General features: G+C 44.4%; 1 protein-coding gene across 3 annotated transcripts in view; it reads left to right on the top strand.

The window, feature by feature from the left end:
- The window catches only part of LOC110517267 (protein sidekick-1-like), a 382,699-nt gene that overhangs the window by 357,471 nt on the left and 5,228 nt on the right, over window positions 1-20,000 (top strand). For all 3 annotated transcript variants that reach the window (XM_036972702.1, XM_036972703.1, XM_036972704.1), the window contains 4 exons: window positions 1,783-1,944; window positions 7,508-7,633; window positions 7,833-7,997; window positions 17,610-17,747. In XM_036972702.1, the coding sequence (XP_036828597.1) occupies window positions 1,783-1,944; window positions 7,508-7,633; window positions 7,833-7,997; window positions 17,610-17,747 (591 nt within the window). The remainder of the gene's footprint in view (window positions 1-1,782; window positions 1,945-7,507; window positions 7,634-7,832; window positions 7,998-17,609; window positions 17,748-20,000) is intronic.

The following is a 20,000-nucleotide window of genomic DNA, read 5'->3' as shown; positions in this document are numbered from 1 at the left end:
ACCTAACACACACTCACACGCCTAACAACACACACACACACACCTAGCAACACACACACCTAACACACACTCACACCTCTACCAACACACACACACCTAGCAACACACACACACCTAGCAACAAACACACACCTAACAACACACACACACACCTAGCAACACACACACACCTAAAAACACACACACACACTCACACGCCTAACAACACACACACACACACACACACACACACACACACACACCTAGCAACACACACACACCTAACAACATACACACACCTAACAACACACTCACATACCTAACAACACACACACACCTAACAACACACACACGCCTAGCAACACACACACACCTAACAACACACACACACCTAACAACACACTCACACACCTAACAACACACACACACACCTAACAACACACACACCAGTTTCTGCGTCTGTCTTGACTTGATGTTGTTTAGTGGTGTTTAGTGGTGTTTAATGGTGTTTAATGGTGTTTAATGGTGTTTAGTGGTGTTTAATGGTGTTTAATGGCGTTTATTGGTGTTTAATGGTGATTAATGGTGTTTAGTGGTGTTTAATGGTGTTTAATGGTGTTTAGTGGTGTTTAGTGGTGTTTAGTGGTGTTTAATGGTGTTTAGTGGTGTTTAATGGTGTTTAGTGGTGTTTAGTGGTGTTTAATGGTGTTTATTGGTGTATAATGGTGTTTAATGGTGTTTAATTGTGTTTAATGGTGATTAATGGTGTTTAGTGGTGTTTAATGGTGTTTAACGCTGATTAATGGTGATTAATGGTGTTTAGTGGTGTTTAATGGTGTTTAGGGGTGTTTAATGGTGATTCATGGTGTTTAGTGGTGTTTAGTGGTGATTAATGGTGTTTAGTGGTGTTTAGTGGTGTTTAATGGTGATTAATGGTGTTTAGTGGTGTTTAGTGGTGTTTAATTATGTTTAATGGTGTTTAATGGTGTTTAGTGGTGTTTAATGGTGTTTAATGGTGTTTATTGGTGTTTAATGGTGTTTAATGGTGTTTATTGGTGTTTAATGGTGTTTAGTGGTGTTTAATGGTGTTTAATAGTGTTTATTGGTGTATAATGGTGTTTAATGGTGTTTAATTGTGTTTAATGGTGATTAATGGTGTTTAGTTGTGTTTAATGGTGTTTAACGCTGATTAATGGTGATTAATGGTGTTTAGTGGTGTTTAATGGTGTTTAGGGGTGTTTAATGGTGATTCATGGTGTTTAGTGGTGTTTAGTGGTGATTAATGGTGTTTAGTGGTGTTTAGTGGTGTTTAATGGTGATTAATGGTGTTTAGTGGTGTTTAGTGGTGATTAGTGGTGTTTAGTGGTGTTTAATGGTGTTTAATGGTGTTTAGTGGTGTTTAATGGTGATTAATGGTGTTTAGTGGTGTTTATTGGTGATTAATGGTGTTTAGTGGTGTTTAGTGGTGTTTAATGGTGTTTAGTGGTGTTTAATGGTGATTAATGGTGTTTAATGGTGTTTAGTGGTGTTTAATGGTGTTTAGTGGTGTTTAGTGGTGTTTAGTGGTGTTTAGTGGTGTTTAATGGTGATTAATGGTGTTTATTGGTGTTTAATGGTGTTTAATGGTGTTTAATGGTGTTTAGTGGTGTTTAATGGTGTTTAGTGGTGTTTAATGGTGTTTAATGGTGTTTAATGGTGTTTGTATATCTATGCATGTTTTAATGAGTGTGTGTGTGCGTGCGTGCGTGTGTGTTTGTGTGTGTGTGTGTGTGTGTGTGTGTGTGTGTGTGTGTGTGTGTCTAGGTGTGAGTCGGGTGGTGACGGTGGAGGTGAAGGGTAGCTGGCAGCGTTGGTTGAAGGTCAGAGACCTGACTAAAGGAGTAATCTACAGGTTCAGTGTCCAGGCCAGAACAGTCAGCTACGGACCTGCTGCCCACTGTAACGTCACCTCACAGCCTCTACAGGGTAAGGAGAGGTGGGGGGGGTTAGGTGTGTGTATGGTGTGTGAGGTGTGTGTGTGAGGTGTGTGTGAGGTGTGTGTGTATAGTGTGTGAGGTGTGTGTGTAGTGTGTGAGGTGTGTGTGAGAGGTGTGTGTGTACATTGTGTGAGGTGTGTGTGTGTGTTGTGTGTGAGGTGAGTGTGTTTAGTGTGTGAGGTGTATTTGTAGTGTGTGAGGTGTGTGTAGTGTGTGAGGTGTGTGTGTGTGTAATATGTGAGGTGTGAGAGTGTGTGTGTGTGTGGTGTGTGAGGTGTGTGTGTGTGTAGTGTGTTAGGTGTTTGAGGTGTGTGAGTGTCGTGTGTGAGGTGTATGAGTGTAGTGTGTAGGTGTGTGAGGTGTGTGAAGTGTGTGTAGTGTGTGAGGTGTGTGAGGTGTGTGAGATGTGTGTGAGGTGTGTGAGATGTGTGTGTAGTGTGTGAGGTGTGTGAGGTGTGTGAGTGTAGTGTGTGAGGTGTGTGAGTGTAGTGTATAGGTGTGGGAGTTGTGTGAGGTGTGTGTAGTGTGTGAGAAGTGTGTTGTGTAGTGTGTGAGGTGTGTGTAGTGTGTATCAAATCAAACATGCGCCGAATACAACAAGTGTAGACTTCACCGTGAAATGCTTTACTTACAAGCCCTTAACCAACGGTGCAGTTCAAGAAGAAGAAGTAGACTAGAATTAAAAGTACTAATAAAAAGTAACACCATAAGAATAACGAGGCTATATACATACCTACACAATAACCAGGCTATATATACACCTACACAATGGAAGGCTATATACATACCTACACAATGGAAGGCTACATACAGGGGGCACCGGCACAGCGTCAGTGTGCGGGGGTACAGGTTAAAGGTAGGGGTGAAGTGACTCTGCATAGATAATAAACAGCAGGTAGCAGCAGTGTAGAAAAGGGGAGGAGTCAATGTAAATTGTCCGATGGCGATTTTATGAATTGTTCAGCAGTCTTATGGCTTGGGGGTAGAAGCTGTTGAGGAGCCTTTTGGTCCTTGACTTGGCGCTCCGGTACCTTGTGTGACTGGAGTCTCTGACAATTTTTGGGGCCTTCCTCTGACACCACTTATTATATAGGTCCTGGATGGCAGGAAGCTTGGCCCCAGTGATGTACTGGGCCGTTCTCACTACCCTGTGTAGCGCCTTACGGTCAGATGCAGAGCAGTTGCCATACCAGGCGGTGATGCAACGGGTCAAGATGCTCTCGATGGTGCAGCTGTAGAACCTTTTGAGGATCTGGGGACCCATGCCAAATCTTTTTAGTCCAGGATCCAGTTGCAGAGGGAGGTGTTTAATCCCAGAGTCCTTAGCTTAGTGATGAGCTTCGTGGGCACTATGGTGTTGAACGCTGAGTTGTAGTCAATGAACAGCATTCTCACAGAGGTGTTCCTTTTGTCCAGGTGAAAGGGCAGTGTGGAGTGCATCTGTGGATCTGTTGGGGCGGAATGCGAATTGGATTGGGTCTAGGGTGTCCGGGAGGATGCTGTTGATGTGAGCCATGATCAGCCGTTCAAAGCACTTCATGGCTACCGACATGAGTCCCATGGGGCGGTAATCATTTAGGCAGGTTCCCTTCGCTTCCTTGGGCACAGGGACTGTGTTGGTCTGTTTGAAACATGTAGGCATTACAGACTCTGTCAGGGAAAAATGTCAGTGAAGACACTTGACAGTTGGTCAGCGCATGCTTTGAGTACAGGTCCTGGTAATCTGTCTGGCCCAGTATCTTTGTAAATGTTGACCTGTTTAAAGGTTTTGTTCACATCGACTACCGAAAGCATTATCACACAGTCATCCAGAACAGCTGGTGGTCTCGTGCATGCTTCAGTGTTGCTTGCCTTGAAGCAAGCATAAAAGGCATTTGGCTCGTCTGGTAGGCTCGCGTCAATGGGCAGGTCGCGTCAGGGTTTCTCTTTGTAGTCTGTAATAGTTTTCAAGCCCTGCCACATCTGACGAGCGTCAGAGCTGGTGTAGTAGGATTCAATCTTTATCCTGTATTGACGCTTTGCTTGTTTGATGGTTCATCTGAGGGCATAGCGGGATTTTTTATAAGCGTCCGGATTAGTCTCCCGATCCTTGAAAGTTCTAGCCTTTATGTGGATGTTGCCTGTAATCCATGGCTTCTGGTTGGGATATGTACGTACAGTCACTGTGGGGACGACGTCATCAATGCATTTATTGATGAAGCCAATGACTGAGGTGGTATATTCCTCAATTGTAAACAAGAATTAGGAGGATAGAATTATGGTCAGATTTGCTGAGCTTCTCTGTGTGTGGAGTAAAGGTGGTCTAGGATGTTTATTTCCCCTGGTTGCACATGTGACATGCTGGTAAAAATTTGGTCAAACTGATTTAAGTTTGCCTGCAGTAAAGTCCCCGGCCACTAGGAGCGCCGCTTCTGGGTGAGCATTTTCTTGTTTGCTTATGGCCTTATAGAGTTGGTTGAGAGCTGTCTTAGTGCCAGCTTCGCTTTGTGGTGGTAAATAGACGGCTACGATTAGCACAGATGAGAACACTCTGGGTAGATAGTGTGGTCTACAGCTTATCATGAGGTTCTCTACCTCAGGCGAGCAATACCTTGAGACTTCTTTAATATTAGACATCGCGCACCAGCTGTTTTGACAAAACATACTCGTCTTACCAGAGGTATGTTGGGGAATAATCAGAATTGGTGGGTAACATAGGTAAGATGTTTTATATTCATCATAAGTTTGTAAGTTACTTCTCATCAAGAATGTTATTTTTGTATAATATTGTGGCAGGGTTGCAGTTATCTGTTCTAAGGAGACAAAGCTGAACGATTTGTTTTGTCTATGCTGTCTGACTATGTGTGTTCTTTGCTATTAAAGGATCTCAGTTGCAATGTAGGGGGGCTCTCAGAGAATTCATTGATAGACACTGAATTGCCTGAGAGTCACAGGGTTGTGATAGAGCTCATATAATTAAAGATGGACTTTGATAACTAACTCTGACTTGTGTTGTGGTTTGCGCTCATGATTTGGTAAATAGAGGAAATTTCCATGACAGGTAGCGTGTCTGTTCCGCCGGTTCATGGGAAATCCCGCCAGCTCTATATTGTCCGTATCGTCGTTCAGCCACGTCTCGGTGAAACATAAGATGTTACAGTTTCTAACGTCCCGTTGGTAGGATCATTTTAATCGCAGACCATCAATTTTATTTTCCTATGATTGCACGTTGGCAAGAAGAATGGAAGGCAGTGGGAGTTTACTCGCTCGCCTCCGGATTCTCAGAAGGATCTGCTGCCCCTTTTCGCAGCACCTTTTCTTCACGCAAAAGGCGTGGATCTGGGCCTGTTCCAGTGAAAGGCGTGGATCTGGGCCTGTTCCGGTGAAAGGCGTGGATCTGGGCCTGTTCCCGTGAAAGGCGTGGATCTGGGCCTGTTCCAGTGAAAGGCGTGGATCTGGGCCTGTTCCGGTGAAAGGCGTGGATCTGGGCCTGTTCCGGTGAAAGGCGTGGATCTGGGCCTGTTCCAGTGAAAGGCGTGGATCTGGGCCTGTTCCAGTGAAAGGCGTGGATCTGGGCCTGTTCCAGTGAAAGGCGTGGATCTGGGCCTGTTCCAGTGAAAGGCGTGGATCTGGGCCTGTTCCAGTGAAAGGCGTGGATCTGGGCCTGTTCCAGTGAAAGGCGTGGATCTGGGCCTGTTCCAGTGAAAGGCGTGGATCTGGGCCTGTTCCAGTGAAAGCCGTGGATCTGGGCCTGTTCCAGTGAAAGGCGTGGATCTGGGCCTGTTCCAGTGAAAGCCGTGGATCTGGGCCTGTTCCAGTGAAAGGCGTGGATCTGGGCCTGTTCCCAGTGAAAGGCATGGATCTGGGCCTGTTCTAGTGAAAGGCGTGGATCTGGGCCTGTTCCAGTGAAAGGTGTGGATCTGGGCCTGTTCCCAGTGAAAGGCGTGGATCTGGGCCTGTTCCCAGTGAAAGGCGTGGATCTGGGCCTGTTCCCAGTGAAAGGCGTGGATCTGGGCCTGTTCCGGTGAAAGGCGTGGATCTGGGCCTGTTCCCATGAAAGGCGTGGATCTGGGCCTGTTCCCGTGAAAGGCGTGGATCTGGGCCTGTTCCAGTGAAAGGCGTGGACCTGGGCCTGTTCCCGTGAAAGGCGTGGATCTGGGCCTGTTCCAGTGAAAGGCGTGGATCTGGGCCTGTTCCAGTGAAAGGCGTGGATCTGGGCCTGTTCCAGTGAAAGCCGTGGATCTGGGCCTGTTCCAGTGAAAGGAGTGGATCTGGGCCTGTTCCAGTGAAAGGCGTGGATCTGGGCCTGTTCCAGTGAAAGGCGTGGATCTGGGCCTGTTCCAGTGAAAGGCGTGGATCTGGGCCTGTTCCAGTGAAAGGCGTGGATCTGGGCCTGTTCCGGTGAAAGGCGTGGATCTGGGCCTGTTCCCGTGAAAGGCGTGGATCTCGGCCTGTTCCCGTGAAAGGCGTGGATCTGGGCCTGTTCCAGTGAAAGGCGTGGACCTGGGCCTGTTCCCGTGAAAGGCGTGGATCTGGGCCTGTTCCAGTGAAAGCCGTGGATCTGGGCCTGTTCCAGTGAAAGGCGTGGATCTGGGCCTGTTCCAGTGAAAGCCGTGGATCTGGGCCTGTTCCAGTGAAAGGCGTGGATCTGGGCCTGTTCCAGTGAAAGGCGTGGATCTGGGCCTGTTCCAGTGAAAGGCGTGGATCTGGGCCTGTTCCAGTGAAAGGCGTGGATCTGGGCCTGTTCCCAGTGAAAGGCATGGATCTGGGCCTGTTCTAGTGAAAGGCGTGGATCTGGGCCTGTTCCCAGTGAAAGGCGTGGATCTGGGCCTGTTCCCAGTGAAAGGAGTGGATCTGGGCCTGTTCCCAGTGAAAGGCGTGGATCTGGGCCTGTTCCGGTGAAAGCAGGATATCCTTCTCACTCGTTAAAGGAAAACGTTTATTCCAGTCCGCGGTGAGTAATCTCCTGATGTCCAGAAGGTATTTTCGGTGATAGGAGACGGTAGCAGCAACATTATGTACAAAAATAAGTTAAAAAATAAGTTACACAAAAACGCAAATTTAAATAAAAAAAATAGTACAATTGGTTCGAGGCGGAGAAAAAAAAATATATATAAAAAAACGTCAGCCATGTTCTTCAGCGCCATCTGATATCGCCGTATGTGGTGTGTGTGTATGTGAAGTGTGTGAGGTGTGTGTGTATGTGAAGTGTGTGAGGTGTGTGTGTATGTGAAGTGTGTGAGGTGTGTGTGTATGTGAAGTGTGTGAGGTGTGTGTGTATGTGAAGTGTGTGAGGTGTGTGTGTATGTGAAGTGTGTGAGGTGTGTGTGTGTATGTGAAGTGTGTGAGGTGTGTGTGTGTATGTGAAGTGTGTGAGGTGTGTGTGTATGTGAAGTGTGTGAGGTGTGTGTGTATGTGAAGTGTGTGAGGTGTGTGTGTATGTGAAGTGTGTGTTAAGTGTGTTAGGTTTATGTGTGTTCAGCTCCAGACCTGCTATACACAACAACATCCCCAACATCTACAGGTCTCTGTGTTTTTATATGGTCTGAATGGCTCCTCCCTCTCTCCCCCAGGCACCCCTGGTTCGCCCATGGAGATGTCAGTCACCAAGTCCTCCTCGGCGCTGACCATTCATTGGTCGGAGGGAGACGCGGGGGCGGGACCTGTCATAGGTTACATCATCGAGGCTCGTCCCTCAGGTGAGCAAGCAAATGTGTGTCCGTGGTGTATGTGGTGTGTGTGTGTGTGTGTGTGTGTGTGTGTGGTGTCTCCTTCTCTCTTTCCTCTCCTATCTTTCCTATGATATTTACACTTCCTTTTTCATTCTCTCTCTACCCTCCTCTCTCCCTCTCACTCTTCCCCCCTCTCTCTCTTCCCCGTCTCTCTCTCGCTCTTCAGATGAAGGGATGTGGGACTCGTTTGTCAGGCTCCTCCCCCCCAGCAGTAGGTCAGTAACCGTGGAGATGGACCGTCTGAGGTCAGGGGTCGGATATGAGTTCCGTGTCATCGCTGTCAATCGCTACGGTTATGGGGAACCCAGCACGCCGTCCACCGCGCTCGCTGGTAAACACACACACACACACACACACACACACACACACACACACGCACAGACACAGACACAGTAACACAGTCTCTGTGTTAACACTGTGCTGCCATCTAGTGTCAGACTGAAGCAGCTCCAGCTGTAACAGTATCAACAGCATCCTGTCTCCAGACTGGTTCTAAAGGCCTTCATAACAGTGATATGTCTCCAGACTGGTTATAAAGGCCTTCATAACAGTGATATGTATCCATCCTGTCACCAGACTGGTTATAAAGGCCTTCATAACGGTGATATGTCTTTCATCCTGTCTCCAGACTGGTTATAAAGGCCTTCATAACAGTGATATGTCTCCATCCTGTCTCCAGACTGGTTATAAAGGCCTTCATAACAGTGATATGTCACCAGACTGGTTACAAAGGCCTTCATAACAGTGATATGTCTCCAGACTGGTTATAAAGGCCTTCATGAAAGTGATATGTCTCCAGGCTGGTTATAAAGGCCTTCATAACAGTGATATGTCTCCATCCTGTCTCCAGACTGGTTATAAAGGCCTCCATAACAGTGATATGTCTCCAGACTGGTTATAAAGGCCTCCATAACAGTGATATGTCTCCAGACTGGTTATAAAGGCCTTCATAACAGTGATATGTCTCCAGACTGGTTATAAAGGCCTTCATAACAGTGATATGTCTCCAGACTGGTTATAAAGGCCTTCATAACAGTGATATGTCTCCAGACTGGTTATAAAGGCCTCCATAACAGTGATATGTCTCCACACTGGTTATAAAGGCCTTCATAACAGTGACATTTCTCCAGACTGGTTATAAAGGCCGTCATAACAGTGATATGTCTCCAGACTGGTTATAAAGGCCTTCATAACAGTGATATGTCTCCATCCTGTCTCCAGACTGGTTATAAAGGCCTCCATAACAGTGATATGTCTCCAGACTGGTTATAAAGGCCATCATAACAGTGATATGTCACCAGACTGGTTATAAAGGCCTTCATAACAGTGATATGTCTCCAGACTGGTTATAAAGGCCTTCATAACAGTGATATGTCTCCAGACTGGTTATAAAGGCCTTCATAACAATGATATGTCTCCATCCTGTCTCCAGACTGGTTATAAAGGCCTTCATAACAGTGATATGTCTCCAGACTGGTTATAAAGGCCTCCATAACAGTGATATGTCTCCCATCCTGTCTCCAGACTGGTTATAAAGGCCTTCATAACAGTGATATGTCTCCAGACTGGTTATAAAGGCCTTCATAACAGTGATATGTCTCCATCCTGTCTCCAGACTGGTTATAAAGGCCTTTATAACAGTGATATGTCTCCCATCCTGTCTCCAGACTGGTTATAAAGGCCTCCATAACAGTGATATGTCTCCAGACTGGTTATAAAGGCCTTCATAACAGTGATATGTCTCCAGACTGGTTATAAAGGCCTTCATAACAGTGATATGTCTCCCATCCTCTCTCCAGACTGGTTATAAAGGCCACCATAACAGTGATATGTCTCCAGACTGGTTATAAAGGCCTTCATAACAGTGATATGTCTCCAGACTGGTTATAAAGGCCTTCATAACAGTGATATGTCTCCAGAATGGTTATAAAGGCCTTCATAACAGTGATATGTCTCCAGACTGGTTATAAAGGCCTTCATAACAGTGATATGTCTCCATCCTGTCTCCAGACTGGTTATAAAGGCCTCCATAACAGTGATATGTCTCCATCCTGTCTCCAGACTGGTTATAAAGGCCTTCATAACAGTGATATGTCTCCATCCTGTCTCCAGACTGGTTATAAAGGCCTTCATAACAGTGATATGTCTCCAGACTGGTTTTAAAGGCCTTCATAACAGTGATATGTCTCCAGACTGGTTATAAAGGCCTTCATAACAGTGATATGTCTCCAGACTGGTTATAAAGGCCTTCATAACAGTGATATGTCTCCAGACTGGTTATAAAGGCCTCCATTACAGTGATGTGTCTCCAGACTGGTTATAAAGGCCTTCATAACAGTGACATGTCTCCAGACTGGTTATAAAGGCCGTCATAACAGTGATATGTCTCCAGACTGGTTATAAAGGCCTTCATAACAGTGATATGTCTCCATCCTGTCTCCAGACTGGTTATAAAGGCCTCCATAACAGTGATATGTCTCCAGACTGGTTATAAAGGCCATCATAACAGTGATATGTCACCAGACTGGTTATAAAGGCCTTCATAACAGTGATATGTCTCCAGACTGGTTATAAAGGCCTTCATAACAGTGATATGTCTCCAGACTGGTTATAAAGGCCTTCATAACAGTAATATGTCTCCATCCTGTCTCCAGACTGGTTATAAAGGCCTTTATAACAGTGATATGTCTCCCATCCTGTCTCCAGACTGGTTATAAAGGCCTCCATAACAGTGATATGTCTCCAGACTGGTTATAAAGGCCTTCATAACAGTGATATGTCTCCAGACTGGGTGTAAAGAACTTCATAACAGTGATATGTCTCCCATCCTGTCTCCAGACTGGTTATAAAGGCCTTCATAACAGTGATATGTCTCCAGACTGGTTATAAAGGCCTTCATAACAGTGATATGTCTCCCATCCTGTCTCCAGACTGGTTATAAAGGCCTCCATAACAGTGATATGTCTCCAGACTGGTTATAAAGGCCTCCATAACAGTGATATGTCTCCAGACTGGTTATAAAGGCCTTCATAACAGTGATATGTCTCCAGACTGGTTATAAAGGCCTTCATAACAGTGATATGTCTCCAGACTGGTTATAAAGGCCTTCATAACAGTGATATGTCTCCAGACTGGTTATAAAGGCCTCCATAACAGTGATATGTCTCCACACTGGTTATAAAGGCCTTCATAACAGTGACATGTCTCCAGACTGGTTATAAAGGCCGTCATAACAGTGATATGTCTCCAGACTGGTTATAAAGGCCTTCATAACAGTGATATGTCTCCATCCTGTCTCCAGACTGGTTATAAAGGCCTCCATAACAGTGATATGTCTCCAGACTGGTTATAAAGGCCATCATAACAGTGATATGTCACCAGACTGGTTATAAAGGCCTTCATAACAGTGATATGTCTCCAGACTGGTTATAAAGGCCTTCATAACAGTGATATGTCTCCAGACTGGTTATAAAGGCCTTCATAACAATGATATGTCTCCATCCTGTCTCCAGACTGGTTATAAAGGCCTTCATAACAGTGATATGTCTCCAGACTGGTTATAAAGGCCTCCATAACAGTGATATGTCTCCATCCTGTCTCCAGACTGGTTATAAAGGCCTCCATAACAGTGATATGTCTCCAGACTGGTTATAAAGGCCTTCATAACAGTGATATGTCTCCAGACTGGTTATAAAGGCCTCCATAACAGTGATATGTCTCCACACTGGTTATAAAGGCCTTCATAACAGTGACATTTCTCCAGACTGGTTATAAAGGCCGTCATAACAGTGATATGTCTCCAGACTGGTTATAAAGGCCTTCATAACAGTGATATGTCTCCATCCTGTCTCCAGACTGGTTATAAAGGCCTCCATAACAGTGATATGTCTCCAGACTGGTTATAAAGGCCATCATAACAGTGATATGTCACCAGACTGGTTATAAAGGCCTTCATAACAGTGATATGTCTCCAGACTGGTTATAAAGGCCTTCATAACAGTGATATGTCTCCAGACTGGTTATAAAGGCCTTCATAACAATGATATGTCTCCATCCTGTCTCCAGACTGGTTATAAAGGCCTTCATAACAGTGATATGTCTCCAGACTGGTTATAAAGGCCTCCATAACAGTGATATGTCTCCCATCCTGTCTCCAGACTGGTTATAAAGGCCTTCATAACAGTGATATGTCTCCAGACTGGTTATAAAGGCCTTCATAACAGTGATATGTCTCCATCCTGTCTCCAGACTGGTTATAAAGGCCTTTATAACAGTGATATGTCTCCCATCCTGTCTCCAGACTGGTTATAAAGGCCTCCATAACAGTGATATGTCTCCAGACTGGTTATAAAGGCCTTCATAACAGTGATATGTCTCCAGACTGGTTATAAAGGCCTTCATAACAGTGATATGTCTCCCATCCTCTCTCCAGACTGGTTATAAAGGCCACCATAACAGTGATATGTCTCCAGACTGGTTATAAAGGCCTTCATAACAGTGATATGTCTCCAGACTGGTTATAAAGGCCTTCATAACAGTGATATGTCTCCAGAATGGTTATAAAGGCCTTCATAACAGTGATATGTCTCCAGACTGGTTATAAAGGCCTTCATAACAGTGATATGTCTCCATCCTGTCTCCAGACTGGTTATAAAGGCCTTCATAACAGTGATATGTCTCCATCCTGTCTCCAGACTGGTTATAAAGGCCTTCATAACAGTGATATGTCTCCAGACTGGTTATAAAGGCCTTCATAACAGTGATATGTCTCCAGACTGGTTATAAAGGCCTTCATAACAGTGATATGTCTCCAGACTGGTTATAAAGGCCTTCATAACAGTGATATGTCTCCAGACTGGTTATAAAGGCCTCCATTACAGTGATGTGTCTCCAGACTGGTTATAAAGGCCTTCATAACAGTGACATGTCTCCAGACTGGTTATAAAGGCCGTCATAACAGTGATATGTCTCCAGACTGGTTATAAAGGCCTTCATAACAGTGATATGTCTCCATCCTGTCTCCAGACTGGTTATAAAGGCCTCCATAACAGTGATATGTCTCCAGACTGGTTATAAAGGCCATCATAACAGTGATATGTCACCAGACTGGTTATAAAGGCCTTCATAACAGTGATATGTCTCCAGACTGGTTATAAAGGCCTTCATAACAGTGATATGTCTCCAGACTGGTTATAAAGGCCTTCATAACAGTAATATGTCTCCATCCTGTCTCCAGACTGGTTATAAAGGCCTTTATAACAGTGATATGTCTCCCATCCTGTCTCCAGACTGGTTATAAAGGCCTCCATAACAGTGATATGTCTCCAGACTGGTTATAAAGGCCTTCATAACAGTGATATGTCTCCAGACTGGGTGTAAAGAACTTCATAACAGTGATATGTCTCCCATCCTGTCTCCAGACTGGTTATAAAGGCCTTCATAACAGTGATATGTCTCCAGACTGGTTATAAAGGCCTTCATAACAGTGATATGTCTCCCATCCTGTCTCCAGACTGGTTATAAAGGCCTCCATAACAGTGATATGTCTCCAGACTGGTTATAAAGGCCTCCATAACAGTGATATGTCTCCAGACTGGTTATAAAGGCCTTCATAACAGTGATATGTCTCCAGACTGGTTATAAAGGCCTTCATAACAGTGATATGTCTCCAGACTGGTTATAAAGGCCTTCATAACAGTGATATGTCTCCAGACTGGTTATAAAAGCCTCCATAACAGTGATATGTCTCCACACTGGTTATAAAGGCCTTCATAACAGTGACATGTCTCCAGACTGGTTATAAAGGCCGTCATAACAGTGATATGTCTCCAGACTGGTTATAAAGGCCTTCATAACAGTGATATGTCTCCATCCTGTCTCCAGACTGGTTATAAAGGCCTCCATAACAGTGATATGTCTCCAGACTGGTTATAAAGGCCATCATAACAGTGATATGTCACCAGACTGGTTATAAAGGCCTTCATAACAGTGATATGTCTCCAGACTGGTTATAAAGGCCTTCATAACAGTGATATGTCTCCAGACTGGTTATAAAGGCCTTCATAACAATGATATGTCTCCATCCTGTCTCCAGACTGGTTATAAAGGCCTTCATAACAGTGATATGTCTCCAGACTGGTTATAAAGGCCTCCATAACAGTGATATGTCTCCATCCTGTCTCCAGACTGGTTATAAAGGCCTCCATAACAGTGATATGTCTCCAGACTGGTTATAAAGGCCTTCATAACAGTGATATGTCTCCAGACTGGTTATAAAGGCCTCCATAACAGTGATATGTCTCCACACTGGTTATAAAGGCCTTCATAACAGTGACATTTCTCCAGACTGGTTATAAAGGCCGTCATAACAGTGATATGTCTCCAGACTGGTTATAAAGGCCTTCATAACAGTGATATGTCTCCATCCTGTCTCCAGACTGGTTATAAAGGCCTCCATAACAGTGATATGTCTCCAGACTGGTTATAAAGGCCATCATAACAGTGATATGTCACCAGACTGGTTATAAAGGCCTTCATAACAGTGATATGTCTCCAGACTGGTTATAAAGGCCTTCATAACAGTGATATGTCTCCAGACTGGTTATAAAGGCCTTCATAACAATGATATGTCTCCATCCTGTCTCCAGACTGGTTATAAAGGCCTTCATAACAGTGATATGTCTCCAGACTGGTTATAAAGGCCTCCATAACAGTGATATGTCTCCCATCCTGTCTCCAGACTGGTTATAAAGGCCTTCATAACAGTGATATGTCTCCAGACTGGTTATAAAGGCCTTCATAACAGTGATATGTCTCCATCCTGTCTCCAGACTGGTTATAAAGGCCTTTATAACAGTGATATGTCTCCCATCCTGTCTCCAGACTGGTTATAAAGGCCTCCATAACAGTGATATGTCTCCAGACTGGTTATAAAGGCCTTCATAACAGTGATATGTCTCCAGACTGGTTATAAAGGCCTTCATAACAGTGATATGTCTCCCATCCTCTCTCCAGACTGGTTATAAAGGCCACCATAACAGTGATATGTCTCCAGACTGGTTATAAAGGCCTTCATAACAGTGATATGTCTCCAGACTGGTTATAAAGGCCTTCATAACAGTGATATGTCTCCAGAATGGTTATAAAGGCCTTCATAACAGTGATATGTCTCCAGACTGGTTATAAAGGCCTTCATAACAGTGATATGTCTCCATCCTGTCTCCAGACTGGTTATAAAGGCCTCCATAACAGTGATATGTCTCCATCCTGTCTCCAGACTGGTTATAAAGGCCTTCATAACAGTGATATGTCTCCATCCTGTCTCCAGACTGGTTATAAAGGCCTTCATAACAGTGATATGTCTCCAGACTGGTTATAAAGGCCTTCATAACAGTGATATGTCTCCAGACTGGTTATAAAGGCCTTCATAACAGTGATATGTCTCCAGACTGGTTATAAAGGCCTTCATAACAGTGATATGTCTCCAGACTGGTTATAAAGGCCTCCATTACAGTGATGTGTCTCCAGACTGGTTATAAAGGCCTTCATAACAGTGACATGTCTCCAGACTGGTTATAAAGGCCGTCATAACAGTGATATGTCTCCAGACTGGTTATAAAGGCCTTCATAACAGTGATATGTCTCCATCCTGTCTCCAGACTGGTTATAAAGGCCTCCATAACAGTGATATGTCTCCAGACTGGTTATAAAGGCCATCAAAACAGTGATATGTCACCAGACTGGTTATAAAGGCCTTCATAACAGTGATATGTCTCCAGACTGGTTATAAAGGCCTTCATAACAGTGATATGTCTCCAGACTGGTTATAAAGGCCTTCATAACAGTAATATGTCTCCATCCTGTCTCCAGACTGGTTATAAAGGCCTTTATAACAGTGATATGTCTCCCATCCTGTCTCCAGACTGGTTATAAAGGCCTCCATAACAGTGATATGTCTCCAGACTGGTTATAAAGGCCTTCATAACAGTGATATGTCTCCAGACTGGGTGTAAAGAACTTCATAACAGTGATATGTCTCCCATCCTGTCTCCAGACTGGTTATAAAGGCCTTCATAACAGTGATATGTCTCCAGACTGGTTATAAAGGCCTTCATAACAGTGATATGTCTCCCATCCTGTCTCCAGACTGGTTATAAAGGCCTCCATAACAGTGATATGTCTCCAGACTGGTTATAAAGGCCTCCATAACAGTGATATGTCTCCAGACTGGTTATAAAGGCCTTCATAACAGTGATATGTCTCCAGACTGGTTATAAAGGCCTTCATAACAGTGATATGTCTCCAGACTGGTTATAAAGGCCTTCATAACAGTGATATGTCTCCAGACTGGTTATAAAGGCCTCCATAACAGTGATATGTCTCCACACTGGTTATAAAGGCCTTCATAACAGTGACATGTCTCCAGACTGGTTATAAAGGCCGTCATAACAGTGATATGTCTCCAGACTGGTTATAAAGGCCTTCATAACAGTGATATGTCTCCATCCTGTCTCCAGACTGGTTATAAAGGCCTCCATAACAGTGATATGTCTCCAGACTGGTTATAAAGGCCATCATAACAGTGATATGTCACCAGACTGGTTATAAAGGCCTTCATAACAGTGATATGTCTCCAGACTGGTTATAAAGGCCTTCATAACAGTGATATGTCTCCAGACTGGTTATAAAGGCCTTCATAACAATGATATGTCTCCATCCTGTCTCCAGACTGGTTATAAAGGCCTTCATAACAGTGATATGTCTCCAGACTGGTTATAAAGGCCTCCATAACAGTGATATGTCTCCATCCTGTCTCCAGACTGGTTATAAAGGCCTCCATAACAGTGATATGTCTCCAGACTGGTTATAAAGGCCATCATAACAGTGATATGTCACCAGACTGGTTATAAAGGCCTTCATAACAGTGATATGTCTCCAGACTGGTTATAAAGGCCTTCATAACAGTGATATGTCTCCAGACTGGTTATAAAGGCCTTCATAACAGTAATATGTCTCCATCCTGTCTCCAGACTGGTTATAAAGGCCTTTATAACAGTGATATGTCTCCCATCCTGTCTCCAGACTGGTTATAAAGGCCTCCATAACAGTGATATGTCTCCAGACTGGTTATAAAGGCCTTCATAACAGTGATATGTCTCCAGACTGGGTGTAAAGAACTTCATAACAGTGATATGTCTCCCATCCTGTCTCCAGACTGGTTATAAAGGCCTTCATAACAGTGATATGTCTCCAGACTGGTTATAAAGGCCACCATAACAGTGATATGTCTCCAGACTGGTTATAAAGGCCTTCATAACAGTGATATGTCTCCAGACTGGTTATAAAGGCCTTCATAACAGTGATATGTCTCCAGAATTTTTATAAAGGCCTTCATAACAGTGATATGTCTCCAGACTGGTTATAAAGGCCTTCATAACAGTGATATGTCTCCATCCTGTCTCCAGACTGGTTATAAAGGCCTCCATAACAGTGATATGTCTCCATCCTGTCTCCAGACTGGATATAAAGGCCTTCATAACAGTGATATGTCTCCATCCTGTCTCCAGACTGGTTATAAAGGCCTTCATAACAGTGATATGTCTCCAGACTGGTTATAAAGGCCTTCATAACAGTGATATGTCTCCAGACTGGTTATAAAGGCCTTCATAACTATGATATGTCTTTCATCCTGTCTCCAGACTGGTTATAAAGGCCTTCATAACAGTGATATGTCTCCAGACTTGTTATAAATGCCTTCATAACAGTGATATGTCTCCAGACTTGTTATAAAGGCCTTCATAACAGTGATATGTCTCCAGACTGGTTATAAAGGCCTTCATAACAGTGATATGTCTCCAGACTGGTTATAAAGGCCTTCATAACAGTGATATGTCTCCAGACTGGATATAAATGCCTTCATAACAGTGATATGTCTTGTCCGTAGCTCTGTGGGACCGTCCCTTCTATGAGGAGTGGTGGTTCCTGTTGGTCCTGTCTCTGATTGGTCTGATCATGATCCTCATGTTGGTGTTCAGCCTCCTGCTGCACGGACACAACCACAAGTACAGGAGCTGCAGCACAGGTACACACACCTAATACACAGGTACACAGGTACACACACCTACACACCTAATACACAGGTACACACACCTACACACCTAATACACATGTACACACCTAATACACAGGTATACACACCTAATACACAGGTACAAACACATAATACACAGGTACACACACCTACACACCTAATACACAGGTACACACCTAATACATAGGTATACACCTAATACACAGGTACACACACCTACACACCTAATACACAGGTACACACCTAATACACAGGTACACACACCTCACACCTAATACACACCTAATACACACCTTACACCTAATACACAGGTACACACACCTCACACCTAATGCACAGGTACACACATCTAATACACACCTCACACCTAATACACACCTCACACCTAAAACACAGGTACACACACCTAATACACACCTCACACCTAATACACATCTCACACCTAATACACACCTACACACCTAATACACAGGTACACACACCTAATACACACCTCACATCTAATACACAGGTACACACACCTAATACACAGGTACACACACCTCACACCTAATACACACCTCACACCTAATACACACCTCACACCTAATAAACAGGTACACACACCTAATACACACCTAATACACACCTCACATCTAATACACAGGTACACACACCTAATACACAGGTACACACACCTCACACCTAATACACACCTCACACCTGATACACAGGTACACACACCTACACACCTAATACACACCTAATACGCAGGTACACACACCTCACACGTAATACACAGGTACACACACCTCACACCTAATACACAGGTACACACATCTAATACACAGGTACACACTCCTCACACCTAATACACACCTCACACTTAATACACACCTCATCACACCTAATACACAGGTACACACACCTCACACCTAATACACACCTCACACCTAATACACAGGTACACACACCTCACACCTAATGCACAGGTACACACACCTCACACCTAATACACACCTCACACCTAATACACAGGTACACACACCTCACACCTAATGCACAGGTACACACACGTCACACCTAATACACAGGTACACACACCTCACACCTAATGCACAGGTACACACACCTCACACCTAATGCACAGGTACACACACCTCACACCTAATACACAGGTACACACCTCACACCTAATGCACAGGTACACACACCTACACCTAATACACAGGTACACACACCTACACCTAATACACAGGTACACACACCTACAACTAATACACAGGTGCACACACCTCACACCTAATAAACACCTCACACCCAATACACAGCTAATACACAGGTACACACACCTCACACCTAATACACAGGTACACACACCTCACACCTAATACACAGGTACACACATCTAATGCACAGGTACACACACCTCGCACCTAATACACACCTCACACTTAATACACACCTCATCACACCTAATACACAGGTACACACACCTCACACCTAATACACACCTCACACCTAATACACAGGTACACACACCTCACACCTAATGCACAGGTACACACACCTCACACCTAATACACTCCTCACACATAATACACAGGTACACACACCTCACACCTAATGCACAGGTACACACACCTCACACCTAATACACACCTCACACCTAATACACAGGTATACACACCTCACACCTAATGCACAGGTACACACACCTCACACCTAATGCACAGGTACACACACCTCACACCTAACACACACCTCACACCTAATACACAGGTACACACCTCACACCTAATGCACAGGTACACACACCTACACCTAATACACAGGTACACACACCTACACCTAATACACAGGTACACACACCTACAACTAATACACAGGTACACACACCTCACACCTAATAAACACCTCACACCCAACACACAGCTAATACACAGGTACACACGCCTCACAGCTAATACACAGGTACACACACCTCACACCTAATACACAGGTACACACACCTCACACCTAATACACAGGTACACACACCTCACACCTAATACACAGGTACACACAACTCACAACTAATACACACCTCACACCTAATACACAGGTACACACACCTCACATACCTCACACACACCTAACACACCTCACACACACCTCACACACACCTAACACACACCTCACACACACCTAACACACACCTCACACACCTAACACACACCTCACACGCACTTCACACACCTACACACCTCACACGCACCTCACACA

The sequence above is a fragment of the Oncorhynchus mykiss genome, unplaced genomic scaffold (genome assembly GCF_013265735.2).
Source record: "Oncorhynchus mykiss isolate Arlee unplaced genomic scaffold, USDA_OmykA_1.1 un_scaffold_190, whole genome shotgun sequence".
NCBI classification, from domain to species: domain Eukaryota; kingdom Metazoa; phylum Chordata; class Actinopteri; order Salmoniformes; family Salmonidae; genus Oncorhynchus; species Oncorhynchus mykiss.
This window is presented reverse-complemented; position numbering and strand designations above follow the sequence as displayed.